Below are 15,296 nucleotides of genomic sequence, written 5' to 3'. Positions count from 1 at the left end.
AGACTAATTATACCACTAAACTGTGATAGTGCTTGAAATTTCAGAATTTAAAATAGATGGGGGAGGAATGTTTATTATATGTACATGGGCTGTCCATCCACATATTTATTTAGGTATGTACATAGCACAACTTTTTCTAATCTATCCCCAGGGGTCAGTCTGGGGTGAATCATCATATTCATCAGCACTGTGGGCTATTAGTCAAGTCTGCAAATCTTAACTGACATACCATAGCTATAGGTTTGCTTTCCATATACATACTCTTCCTCAGGTTATATAGATCTTTCTGGTTGGTCTTGCCTGAAGGCCAGCATTTGGTTCACAACTGATTATTTCATTTATAATTTTGAATTCAGAAAAAGGAATGACAAAAACTGAGAAACTGTTAATTGCACATTATGTTCGTGAAATTTTAAGGTGTATAAGTATGAAATTACAATCATTTTATTTTACTGTTTCATTTTGTTACTACAATACTGACATTACAAAAGATAATTATTATGATTATTACAATCGTAACGGCCCGTGAACACCTAAAAGGTCATTAGGGCCATCAGCTGGTGAGATACACAGCAATCCAAAAAATAAATTACATCAAACGAACTAAAGGTAAAAGATATACGCTGAAAATTGTAAATGGTTAATTACAAAAGATTTTTGAGACATACATTGGATAACATGCATTTAGGAATCAGGCCTTTTTAAAGACTTTTTGAGGCCAGTGTTTATCCCAAGTGAAATGATTATTCTATTTAATACACAAGAACAGTTTCCACCTAAAGATTTCCTTCCCAAAATATGATAAAATTCCCCCTTTAAAATTGCTTATAACCCTTATAAAGCAAATAGATAATGAGAACATAATTATCAAGCACATATTGGGCACTATTGTGTTGCATGGTTATTAGTGTTTACTAGAATGAGAAAAATTACGGTTGGCCATAATTAAGGAAAAGATACAAATTTTGAAAAATGAAATATTACTAACTAATTGGATAATTACGATTCCTGTTCAGAGCACCTTGTGTATTGATCAATCACAATCTCTTCCAACATCTATGTATAAATTCAACATTAAAATGGTAATATTGTACATTAGGTGTGTGACTTATACCATACGTTCTTTCAGATCAATAAATTTCATTAATAGCTTCATGAATAATTAATTCAGCATTTTATCCAATATGTTGTCTGCTTTTTGAAAATTTATCTGATGTATGTGTTTTTACTGACATATCTGCAGTTTCCATGTGGTATAAATTGTTCAGAGACGTACTACAGAGAGTTTTAGAATTCGAGACATACACACCAGTCAGTGGGTGCACTTATCCTGTCTGCTGTGAGCATGCAGAACTTATACAGCTCACATGTAAATCTGTCAGGGCTGGTCTGTATCCCTGTAATCTAGTGTTAAATGTACAATTCTATATTTTATTTTTGTTCGCCTACATTCATCCTTGAAACGTTGTCAAATCTGATAGAAGTTTCGACTTATCAGTCAATGATTCATACACCTTGATTTTGATAGATAGAAAATAAAGTGCACCAAATCATAGTGATTGATAACTGGTGGTCTTATAACGAAGGTCATTCTTTCAATGTATCCGCCATGATTTTAACCAAGGATTTTTGGTTTTGTAGTCCAATGCTCAACTGATTAAGCTGTCTCTAAGATTTTAAGAATCAATCAAAAATGTTTGTCTGACACAAGTTATGGACCTTTGTATAATGCTGCTTCGGAACTGTTTGTTGGTCAGTTCTGGATATTGACATTGTACTGATAAAAAGTCGCCTAATTCACCTGATTGGATAATCATTAATTTCACTCACACACAGGATATATTGTGCCTGTCTAAACATACATAATGATTAGCTTTAATAAGACTTATGTTTGTAGTGTGTAAACATTTTGTCATCCAATTAAATATGTTCTTGACAACATTGTAGCTGAAGGTAGCGTATGTAGCTATCGCCTTGCAGTTAATTTTCTATTGAATGCTGAGAGTTCACTTATGAAAACTAGCTAGTGTAAAAAAAAAATAGTGTAAAAAAATAAACTTGTTTGATACTTTTAAAAAATCAATTTTTTAGATATATATATTTCATAAAGGAGTGTTTGTTGAAAACATGTCATCAGTTTTAGCTCTATTGAGATGAAAGACCAAAAACCTGATGTCATCTTTAATCATCCTTCTGTCTATTCTTGGCTATAACTGTTATCAATACAAACAAAAAGCCTACTATAGTGAATAGGGCATGGTGTCTATATATCAAAGATGACCGCAATCTCGAGAATTTTGTTATGACTACTGTTCTTAAGCATTGACCTGCATATACATGGTTCATTATAAAATGATGGCCTTACTGAAATTAGACTTCTGCCAATATTCAGTGCCACAGTTTACATCATGTAGTTTATTCCCTTCATGATGTAGGTCTTATTTTCATAGCAAAAGCTTCATATATTGTTAACACAGATAGCCAAAGATTTGGTGTTCAGAGATATCTTAACTGTCACATTATCCTATCAAACTTGATTGACTTGAAGTAATTTTTGTCGGTGTATATGTATGTTAAAGAGAACTGGACATACATTTGTAGGGAAAGTACAGATTACTTCCTGTGTATAAATAAACATGATTTGATGTTAAATGAGGGATATTTCCTGTGATAAATTATACTATGTCAGGTAGTGTAGGGAGCATAGTGTACTTGGTGTACTGTAACACTGACACACTGTCATCCCTGTCAATCAAGCTCCATCATACACCTCAGTGCACCTCCCACACTTCAAATCACACTCCATTACCTTAGTATGGTGTTAATGATTGGAAATAAAACATAGCAACATAATTAAATTAAGAAATTAATCTATCTACAAAATGACCAGAATTTAAAATCCATTTGCTCAAAATTTTATAGTAACCTCAAAGTAAAAAGTGACCTTTCTATAATGGTTGGTTCCCAAAGTCCATCCCCACAATAAAGATAAGGATATGCTCCAGATTTCATTAACTTTTTAATTACCAAAGTTATTCCTCAACGTTCTTTATATTTAATAAACTTATAACTTCGGGATTTCTGAATGTGTTTGAAACAGGATACTTGCATTGTCTAAATAGGCAGATGTTGAAGCTAACAAAATTTCTATGGTTTGTCCATCAACTTGATGAGAAAATAGTCCTCAACATTTTTCCTTGTTTCATATATACTACAGATAACTTTTATCTTCAGAGATTTCGGATAAAGCTGAGTCATATAACTCTGATGTTACCATATTTCAATTCTCTTTTAGAAAGAACAAATAAAATTTTACAAAAGCGACTGATAATTGAAAAATTGGAGCATTTTTTACTTGAAAAAAAAACGTATGTAGACAGTGTATCACTCTAGGAAAGCTAATACTTACAATGTGCTGCAATGACTTTTCAGCCCTTGTCCTACATTCATCAATATCCAGACCCTGTTATTCATTTATGGCATTTTGTTTAGAGAGAATGTTTATAGAAACTGGTTGATTTGTTTGGGGGTTAAGTATACAGATATACTACTCATCATTAATACCACCCTTAGATACACAGTGTCACTAGTAAACAGTAAGGTGGAAAATCAATGCTGTGGGAACTGAACCACTTTGATGGCATACAGGAGTACATGTTTCCTTCATTATTCGTTCAATATTCAGCTGAGAAGCATCACTCATAGTGATCCAACTAAGTGACCAGAAAAGATTACTTGGGTCACCTTGAATTAATCATTTCTGCTTGACCGAGATAAGAGGCCATGACCTTTTGACAGAAGCCATAGGTCATGACCTCAGTACCTTCATCCAAGTTTTTCTCTGACATGTGACATGTTTTAGCAGCAATATATGGTATTCCAGTTTCTTCCATTTCTTTATGTGAGTCACGGTCTTAGCTGCAACAAGTTTATTGATAATCAAAATCATCAGCTCTCCACCTCTATGATGATGGTTAAAGCAATGACAATTATAGCATAAATTGCTGAAAAGTAATTACTGGAGCCTTTTTTAGTGTTCTTATATAGGTTTGGCATTCAGACTTCATCATTGCTCCCATGGAGATGCATATAGTTTGTCAATTGATGATGTTGCCAGTCACATCTTCAGTAAAAATGTTCTAACAACTTCTGTATTGACCAGACTTAATTTTCAAAACCTGACACCCACTATGGTAAGTGGAGATGAGGGGGAGAAGTGAGGGAGGTGGGTGTAATGTCTTTGTAAACATATCGGTACTAGTCATGGTAGAGGAAGATTATATTAGTCCTCCAGACCTAACCAAGGGAATTATCTCCTAGGAACACAGTAACTAAATAGCCAGGGTTTAAACAGCAAGATTAGCCACATATCCCCTGATCAGATGGAAGAGTCAGTAACCTGAGAGGAAGTTGCCAGAAGTCTATAGGTGATGATGTGGCTTTGAACAAAGAAGCACAGGCCACTGAAGACTGATATCTATCAACACGTCATAAATCAGTTAGTTCTTTTGTAAACGTTATTGAACTTGTCTTAGAATATATTTATAAAAGTTTTGAAGAAAGGCAGTATTATTGTGTAAATATTTTGTTGGGTTTTTAAAATGTGAACTGAGATAATTGTTGAATACTGTTATAGGCTGAAAGGGCTAATTAAGGTGATTGCTTTGACACAGGGACACAGGGAAAATCGAAGAATGTGATTTAAAAAGGGCAATGATCAGAGACAAGTGTACTGTGTAACATAGTTTGTGTTAAGTTAAATGTGTCCGCTGTGATGGCGGTTATAAATTTACCACCCTTTAATCAAAGTTTGGGAATTCATTCATTGCTTGAAAGTTATTTATTTATCATCATTAAATCTGAAGTTAGAAGCATTAGGTCTGTATTCTTTTCCTATGAATTGGAAGTCTCGGTTTTCTTCTGCACTTGTAAATGATACCAGTGCAACATTGAAGGTCATTTAAAGTCTGTCTGTATCCAGTCAGTTGATGTTTCCTAACTACAAAGAGGATGGTGAATTACATCGATACATAATTTACTGTACTTGAATGCCAAGAATCAATACACAACACAGCTGCAGCTCCTTTGAAAAAATTAAAAACAGGAAATTCACATCAGTGCAGTTGTATTTTTATCATATTCATCCTCTAAAAAGCGCATCTGTTGCCATGATCATGTGAACTGTTGGATTTATGAAATTTAATCAGTGATTAGAAATTTAAGTGCATTTCTCTACTATAAGGCATTTGAGACAATCTTAATTACTGATAATTGACCTCTGAAGGCCACGCTAAACTTTTTCTGTGTTTATGTGACTTTGCCTACTGCAAGGTTTTGTCTTAGCAATGGCCTCAGGAGTTCTGTTGACTTTTAATACAAACTTTGCTGGAATCTGCATGTTGAAATCACAAATTGCTTCCGTCACATACAGGGGAACATTTCACATGTTGATCTGGTTGTAAATACAATTTGATGGCCTAATCCTATGCTTTATTACACTTAAAATGACTTTGAATTATTGGGTCATATCTATCAATTGCATTTTGTGAGATTTTTTTTTTTTTTTGCTGTTTCAATTTTATCATGAAAATTTAACAATGAATCACTTGAAAAATGATTGTGTTTGTTCAAGAATTGACAGCATGTTATGTTTGTCAGATTTATTGAAAGTTAAGTTGAAGAGAGTTTCGAAAATTTGGTTCATTGATTGGGATGTTGTCTAGTTCAGAGTCTGGGAAATTTGTTGGTTCAATGACTGTCAGATGCAGGCAGTACTTGACGGATTTATGGTTCAGTGAACCGGTGGTGGATGTCACTTTTGAATATTGTGGTGGCTGTTAGGCTTCAATTAACAGTAGCAGTAAATTACAGTGGGCAGGTTCCATATGCTTTAGAGAGTGATGTTTTTATAGCTGACAATTAGGTCAAGTTAGGACTGTATTTAACCACAGGGTGAAGGAGACTGGTACATTAAATCTATGCTCCTTTGTGCCATGTTTGATCAAGAATATCTGGGGATCTCTCAGTGCATTTGTTGTGTGTGGGGATCATGAGAGCAACATCATTTCTAACAGTTTTTTTAAACAATATAGATATCATCTATACATATAACACACCATGGATGCTCAACTCAAAGTCTACATGTGAAATGAGGGGAGATTGGAATACAACTCTGAGATGATGAGGAAGAGATATTTGTTGCATAAGATAGCATTATGTATTCAGAAATCAAATACATCAGAATATTATATATATTCAGTATCTCTTTCTGGTTTTTTTGCTGGTTTGATATACCTGGTTGTTGACAGGTGGCTCATGGCAGATTGCAGCCATTTGCTACAGGGTGTGTGAGGTAGTTGTGGTGTTGAAATGTAAGACTTGGAATTCTAATGATCCATGAAGACTTCTATCATTGGCCCCATCTGTCTTCATACTCCAATGACTTTTCATTCCCAGCAGATAAACCCCTGTTCAACATTACAAGAAAAGCACAAAGGACAAACACAGATACATAGTATGATAATATATAGTTATTTAGGATCACATGATTGTAACGTATAGTTAACTTCACAGGTTATATACCACTCACTCTGCTGAATATACATTTCTGATTAGACTGTAGTTTTATAGATGTTGTTAAAATGTAAATTTGGAACTACAAGATAAATAATTGCTAAATGTTTAGATGAAAGTCATGAAAAACCTATTTGTATGAAATGCATGTCTGAGTATTAATAAATACAACAGCTTCCTGTAATTATTTGTTTTTACATAAGTATTTACCTGTGTTATTGGTTAATCCAAACTACTGGGCCAAAATACAGTCTGGGAATGGGTTGTATTCTGTCTTATGGTGTGCACATAGAATGCAGATGTTATCTGAGTAAACAAAAACTGGTATGTTGAGAAATTGAAGGATTATACTGGCTTTAACACAAATCATGTGGAGTCCACCCAGTCTACTCCTGATATATCTTAAGTGTGGATCCAGTTCTCACAATTTAGGCATGACTTTTAGTAGATATCTAGAGGATGTATGAATATAACCCTGTTATTCCTACATGGCGATCATCTGTATATATGCAAAGGGAAAAGATTTTAAACATCATTCATGAAATTAAGGTAACAGCTGGTTCTGTCGGTGAGATGTACCTCTCCCAGTATTGGAGGTAGCTAGTGCACCTCTTTAACATGTATCTATCCTGTATACACTATGGGGATATTAAGGTTCATGATCCACATTAACAGATCTAATTAGGTTACCTTGGTAAACTTTGTACCTAACCCTGTGAACTTATAGTGCTTCATCAGTTGCTTGTATCCTCCTAGGTCATGTGCTCTATGTACTTTCTGCACCAAAAGCTGTCAGACCTATCTGATATGATTATATATACCAAGTACATTGCTAATTAATTAAGAATCAAATATATCAGAGATTCAGTCCTAAATGTGCGCTTTTCCAAACATTTGTATCACTTTGAGACCTTGATCCATGGTATTAGGTCAACCTTTTTCCTGCCTTCCCCTCTATGTAAATGGTACTCTACACAAGATCCAACCCAAGAGATGTTCTTTGAGGTTGTAATATGATGGCAATACCTAACTAACTCCTTCAGTCTTAGTTGCCATTGTTTGCTTCCTAAAGTCTCAAGGTCAGAAAATCCTGTATAGATATGAAACCATTTATCAGGTATCAAAACTGTCAGACTGACTTATGACAGGTTCAATAACAGTTTATTAAGTTACAGTACACCATATTATTGTTCTGTAAAACTTTCACCCTTTTCCCTTATTAAACATGTATACCTTAACTAACATACTGCCAACAATCTTCCAATATTTTCGCCCTGTGTTGTATTCTCAAAATCCCTTTCAATTAAATAAAATTACCAGAATAACACATATGGTAATGAAAATTTCACTTAGAGTTTCCAGTAATGGGAAAAACAGAAGTAAACATAACACATTCGTTGCAGACTAGGTCAACTTATGCTCACAATGGAATAGCTATAATTAGCCAGGTAGCCTGGAGGGGCCTCTGACAATCATGAATGTCAAATAGAAACTGTAGGTATACATATGTATCCAACCTATAACTGTTACCGGTCCCTTAGGTATTGACAGGTATAGTTCTGTCAACATTTATGTAAGGATGTACATCAAAAACAAATAAAAGTTTGTGTAAGAATGTATTATACACATAATTCCACTGCAGGCTAGGGAAGGAGACATTTTTATTATACCCACTAATCATTAGAATTCTTATCGTCTTTTTGTTTGTCAGGTTGTTATTTTTTTCTTCAAAATTTTACATGTTTCAATTACCTTAGGTAATCAAAATGATATAATATTTTCTTTCCTCTGACCTAAAAGTTTTCTTCTGTATTGAAAATATGTGTGAGTATTATAAATAAAAAAATCAATTTAAATGTTTTTGACAGTTACTGTGACAGTGTATTCAGCAAAATATCACTCAAAAAATTTTCTAACATATTGTGATAAATGAACAGCTATACATACATATACTTACCAATCTGGAAAACATGTTTCTCAATTTTAAGTATTCATCTTTAAAAAAGGCTGCCTGAAAGACCAGAAGTATTCTGTGCAGTTTTTCCTGTCATAATGTGATGCCCACTATTAATACTTACATGGAAATTACCTTAAGTCTCCAAAAAGCAGCAATACATGTATTCATAAAACATTGATATATATTAAACCTAGTGTCCCAGTTACTTGATAAGATTGATAGTGTTTTCTTGTTATACAGTAGTATCAAAGATTACACCCATGAAAATTAAAAATTAACTTGGTTAATACATACACAACGATCTGCATTATGTATATTCCTAAAAGCAGGTGTATTTAAGGATATGTGAACAGATGGTTTTCATACCCGGAGTTCTCTTACATTAGCCTGCCTGTGAATAATATGTGGACAATTTAGACTTGTGATGATATACATTAGATCTAAGATGAGTTTTCACATGAGATTTTAGGAAACGTACCTGGTAGAAAAGTTTTTGTTTTTTGTGAGCCTTGGCAACAAATGATTAAAATTTCTAGACACGTATAAAATCTCACCTAAAATTTAAAAAGCTAATTTGAGATATCTTTAATTTCATAACTCAGAAAAATAACAATTTGACGGGTTTTTATTGTGTCATTTTTAATTCATAACATATGATATTAAAGTTGTCCATAATTGATTTCTGACTGGTGCAACCAATGAAAAATGCTTCAGAGAGTATTACACAAGTGACATATATCCAAAAGTATTGTGTGAATTCACTAGATTATGTGATAAATAAAACTTGTATAATAGGGGTTGTACACGATGTTACTATAAATGCAGATAAGTGATAATCATTGCTGGTCTTTGAGGTTGCACACTGTTCTATAGAGGATTTTTACACCATGTTACTATAGAGACAGAAAACTAAGGAACTCTCTTCGTTTTGAGGTTGTATACTAACCCTAACCCTATAGGGGAAAGTTAATATTGTGTGTCTTCTACTTACAGAGAGAATTAGTTGAAGCCAAGAAAGCACCTGAAGTTTTAAATGTAAGTTGATATAAACACATTTGAAAACGTAATTTGATTTAAACTTTCCAAAGCAGTGATAAAAGCATTGTAGGAAAGTGTGAACAGTTTCTATAAGTACCATAAATTTTATTTTCTTGTGTAATTCTGTTGACTTTTATCAAAATGTTTTCTCTCCGGAGCAACAAGTAGCTTTTGGTTGATTCACAGATTTTTTAACTCAGTATTGTTTCAAAGTTTTTTCTTAAGTATTTATCTTTGCCACTACCTTTTTGACAAATGCAAAAATTGAGTTATATACAAATCCATTGAAAATAAGGATTGCCACAACATAGAATTGTTCACAATGGAAAACAAACTAGCTCAGATTACTATTTTCTTGATTTTCATTTCAGAAATTTATAGATGACCTTGTAGAGAAAGCAAAGACTTTGTAATAGTGGTTGTCACGGATGCATCCACCATCTTCATCCCATGGTCAAATCACATGACTTGTGAGGAGTATGAGAGCTGCTGATTGGTTGGTTGGGTTGTGTTTGCTTGCATGGAAGAAGCTGATTGGAGAATCATTATTTTCATACATTTTTTCATAATAAGTTGATTTATTTCAACTTCATTCCATAGTTTTTCAACATGCATCAGACTTGAAATTTTTAAAGGAAAAAAATCATGTTTGAAATAGATTTAATTTTGAGATAAACTATTTCTTTAAGTGGTGAACTATAAACAGATTGGTCCTCATTATTCATAGACACATCACATGCAACAGTATGTAAGATCTATCCTCAATATAGATTATAAACAATTTTTAGTTGGTTTGTAATTGTAAAATGTTACCTAATTTTCAAAAAAAATCACATATCAGTGAATGAAATAGATAATAATATTGGTAGTTTGATGAAATAAGAGTCCATCAACAGTTTGTTAACCAGAATATATATTGAATATATGGTGTCATTTTTTTTTTCTTTTTTACAAAAAATCTTGAATTATAAATGTACCATTTATGATAATGGAGGTCATGTCTTAAGTTTCCTCTCAGGAATGACAGCAGAAGCTTTTCAATCCCCCATTGTGATGTGTGTTGTCTTCACAGTACTTATGATGTAAAGCAGATCTTATGTACTGTCTAACTGTCACATATGCAACTTTTTGTGCTAAAAACATCAATTGTTAAGTTAGCAATTTTTATAACCTATAGCCTTTAATACTGATTTTAGTAATTTCTCAAATATTCACTCTTTCAAAGTATGAAGGAAATTGTCTTATTTTACTCATACAGAATTACCAGGTGATTCTTTTTAGGACAGGTGTCTTACCTTACACATTATACACATAGTTACCTCCCCTTGACATATTCAATTAGCATTATCATTTAAGATTACTTGTATGTTATTAATACATGTATTCTTGTGTATCTTTCAAGGTTCATTCTTTAAGTAATCCAAGTCTGTATGATTGTTGATAAAAGGCATTTTAAAGGATTCCAGCCTTAATATGGAATTATAAGAAAAAGTGTAGTAAGTGTATCAGGAAATTGACGTATATCCTTAAAATTTATCCTGTAAATTCCAATTATACACTTCCTTTTTGGAAATATGTAAACTACTGAAAGGATAACGTAAGGTTAATATCTGTTCCTGTATGTGCTAGAATGTAATATTTGCTGTCAGTATAAAATATTTAAACTCATTTTTACTGACAAAGAATCAAAGCTGAAAACCACTACATTTAATTTTAATTAATTTCTTGTGTAGAATTTGTGTTTTACTAACAATGCATTTTAACGGTTTAAGCTAAAGGAAAGTTTTAAAATTTTGAACATTTTTAAAACACCAACAGTTTAATGGTATTATTTTATATCACATTGATATTGTAATCAATGTCTGAAAATGTACTTAATGTATACATTTTAGTGACAGTTTTACAGCTGAGTGATCAATGAAAAATCAAACAATGTCAATATAGAAATAGATATTAAATACAATGACATGGCCACATTTGATGGTTGATATGTAAATGTTTTAACAGCTTTCTCTCATTTCTTTGTTAAGTACAATAGACTTGTTTTTAGTTTGGAATTGCTGAATTTTGATGTTGTAGAACTCAAACTCTCTTAAAGGTAAAATGTCATACTAATGATATAGGATTTTATTGTAAAGTGTGATGATGCTTTCTTTTTAAAGAAGTACTTTTTTATAGATCTCTAGTCTGAGGATTTTTAGTATATGACAGGAAAGTTTTTTTCCTTCTAAACCTATAACAAGCAAATGATGCAAGTTGTATTGAAACATATTCTTTAAATGCCATTGATTTCAGATGAGGGGAGTCAGATATATTCTAACACCAAAATAGACATTTACCCCTGTCCATTTAAATGTAATATTTAACACTATGTATGAAAGAACAATGTTCTTTAAGCCTGACTGATGATATAATCTTTTAGCTGATATATATCTTTTTTGATTTTATGTATACAAAAGTATAAGTTGCTGTGTTTACTACTGAAGTCCTAAGTCATTAAACCTTGCATTCCCTGCCTAATTCTTCTAAATTTAAGTAGCTTCATGTATCTTATTAATCCATTTATTTATTATTTTCCTGCTTTACAGGTGTGTACACAGATATGGTCATAGTTTAGATGATACACATGTATGTACATGTATGATAGTGGATACTTTTTCTGTTGTTTCATCTACCTGTCTATTTATAAGTTTATAGTTATAGCTGGAGGTGGGAGAATTGGAAATCTGATGAAAATTGTCTTTAAAACTGTTAAGTTAAGATTTGAAAATCTGGGCTTCTGACATTGTCCGTCCAAAACATCCTTTTATATCACATGTGCATCAGTCTATGAGATTTCAGTAAGGACGTAGATATTTGCTTGTGTATATGCTTCATTGATATCCTATGTTAAGGTATAGTCAACATCTTACATAGTTAATTACAGTATGCACATTTCAAACATTTTGATCTTAAAACATTTGGTGGTGTAATGTCAGTAGCATTATTCTGTTGTCAGAATGTAAGAAAGGTATAATTTGGAGCACAGTAAATGTTAATGTCTGTTACAAGGTGTAGAAATTGTTTTCCTACTAAATATTCTGATTTGAGTGTATTTTTATGCATACAGCATATTTCAGGGAAAAATCAAAATGTTCTATTAACTAAGTTTTGAGTAGCATATAAGGTTCTTCTGCTGGAAGAAGGCCACCTGATATTATTCCCAGTTTTAACTAACAATTAATTGACCTGCCATAGAGATAATCATTATGTTTGTATTTGAATTTTTATCTTACATTTTCTAGTCTGTCAATCTTGTTTGTCTCATATTTTTCACCTACAGATTTTACCTTAAATTTTCATCTTAAGCTGAAGTTAAAGACATCATTTCTTCCCTTGATAAGATGTGCATAAATAAAGATTAAATTTTCTATTGTGGATGAGAAAAAAAATAGAAATTAAAATGAAGGGAAAAGTGCCCTTTGAAGCAATATTGTCTGGTCATTCCTCATTAATATCTGATATTCCATTTTCTTGATGTCAGAGAGGATACCTTATGGTATTCCACTTAATCATTAAATGAGTAAACAAACATTAGATATCTGGCCTTAGGAGATAAAACTTGTTTTTATTGATGATGAAGGTGAACTTTACCTCTCGGTGAAGGGGAGGTAATCTAAAACTTTTGAAGGCGTATAATATTTTTTGTCACATGCACAGTTTGTGTGCAAGTAGAAATAAGCTAGTCGACTGGTGTACTGTAGTACATGTACAGGCTCCTATACATGCCAGGGTTGGATTGAGATGTTACATGTTTTGTAAAATGTAAAACGAAACACTTTGTATATTTACGAATCAACCTGAACAGATGATTAAGTTTTGATTTTTTTTTGTAATGAAATGGTTCTTAGATATATATTTATATAAACATTATAATTAAGTTTCATTTAATAGTTATGCTAAATGTTTTTGAGTAAAAGTAACACATTTTGGCACTCTTAAAATTCTTTAATAGGCTATTTATGGGTTTTGTTGGTGTTATGTAATCTAGGTTTTTTGAACACGGGACTGTTGATGATGGTCTTATGCATTTTAGTCCACATTGTAACTTAAAGAAAAGAAAAATTATTACTTGTATGGAAACTGAATGGTTCAAACATGTTGATGGTTATTAATCAGTAACATGGTAACTTTTTAAAAACATTTTGTGACCTAAATCCAATCCTATAAACATCCTTGCAAAAGCTAGTTTGGGAGCATTATTTTGTCTTGGTTATGGACATTGTGTAATAGGGATGAGTAGGGTGTGGGTGTATATGTCTGTTGTCACACTATCTGGTTATGGACTGTACATTTTGAGTTTGGTAAATTTGTGTTTGAAGTGTCAACATATATTTTGTGATATTGGAAGTACATCCTAGCACAAGATTCTCCTAATTCAACATCCAGTAATCTATAACTGAGGAAGTGCTGAAAATTAAGTCAGGATCAACATCAAACTGTAACTTTTTAACTAGTATACAGACTTTTTGCTTATACATATAATCTTGTTTACATGAATTTCCATGAAGCTCACTGTAGCTTTCATATTTATTAATCAATAATAATTTTAACAAGAACACATACTCAGCATGTAATTCAATTTTTTACAAGACCTGGAATGTCAGATTAATGATTTGTTGGGATGGGGGTTCTGAAATATTTTTTTGGTTGCCTTTCAATTCATAATTTGTTTTTGCTTTAATTTGTTAAAGCTTTTTTTTATTCTTCATTGGTTTCTGATTTTCAACCCAATAAATGTAATACAGATGTACGACAAAATTGTATTTTTAAGTGATAAATTATCACAGTGCTGAAATGATAATGTGATAAAAGAAATTTGAGAGGGAGGGAACAATTTAATTAATTGTGCAAAGGGCAACAGGAAAATTGTACAAGGTTTCCTTGTGTTGTAAGATACAATCCTTAAGGACTGTTAATTAAATGTACATAAGATGAACTCCTGATCTCACTTTTTTAGTCTTCCTGGCATAGCTTATACATCTGTTTTGTTAGATAGGTTTATGTATGTAGCACACAATATTCTTTGTTTCTCGACTCTTTAATCATCTTTATTGTGATGTTATATCATGCTATTTTACACTTAACCACATCAGCGTGGTTGTAAGCAATACATTGAAATTTGTTTTGTCAATTGTACATACAATGTTTATGATTTTGAAAAATAAAATCTTAAAATTGTGATTTACTGATGTACCTTAGTTTTTGTTACTTAATCTGAATGTATTTGAGCTTATCTGATGGGTCCCATTACTGAAATTACATTGGCTTTAATTTTAGCCTCTAATTTCTATTTTTACACAACAAATTAAAACTATTATGTAATTATCAAGATTTGAGAAATATGCATATCATGAAATTTGCAGGGAAAATTTACCACTCAAGGTTCAAAATGTTATTTTGTGAAAAATGAAGAAATTCATCAAGGTCACAGTCTATAAAAGTTTCATGTTTGAAAACCAGGCAGAGACGAGCCATAAAATAAAGCAATTCAAATTAAAGATTATGCAGGAATTCATCAAAAAATGTCACAAGTTATACAGCCTATAATTTTTGAGATGCAAGTAAAATTTACAATAATGATGTGATAATTTTAGATTATAGACAAGCACCACTGGCAAGACATAGCACACTGAATGACAGATCCCTCTATATATTTGCTTGTGTTAACTCTTCCGGTGATACAACC

The 15,296-nt window shown here is 32.2% G+C and overlaps 1 protein-coding gene across 1 annotated transcript in view; it reads left to right on the top strand.

The window, feature by feature from the left end:
- The window catches only part of LOC132558993 (protein phosphatase 1 regulatory subunit 14C-like), a 40,348-nt gene extending 25,557 nt beyond the window's left edge, over nt 1-14,791 (top strand). The window contains exons 4-5 of the mRNA XM_060223617.1: nt 9,524-9,565; nt 9,940-14,791. Of these exons, the coding sequence (XP_060079600.1) occupies nt 9,524-9,565; nt 9,940-9,981 (84 nt within the window). The 3' untranslated portion in view covers nt 9,982-14,791. The remainder of the gene's footprint in view (nt 1-9,523; nt 9,566-9,939) is intronic.
- The last annotated feature ends 505 nt before the right edge of the window (nt 14,792-15,296 follow it).

Source organism: Ylistrum balloti, unplaced genomic scaffold (assembly GCF_031769215.1).
Source record: "Ylistrum balloti isolate Yb309-2 unplaced genomic scaffold, AGI_CSIRO_Ybal_v1 Utg370840, whole genome shotgun sequence".
Classification (NCBI taxonomy): Eukaryota; Metazoa; Mollusca; class Bivalvia; order Pectinida; family Pectinidae; genus Ylistrum; species Ylistrum balloti.
This window is presented reverse-complemented; position numbering and strand designations above follow the sequence as displayed.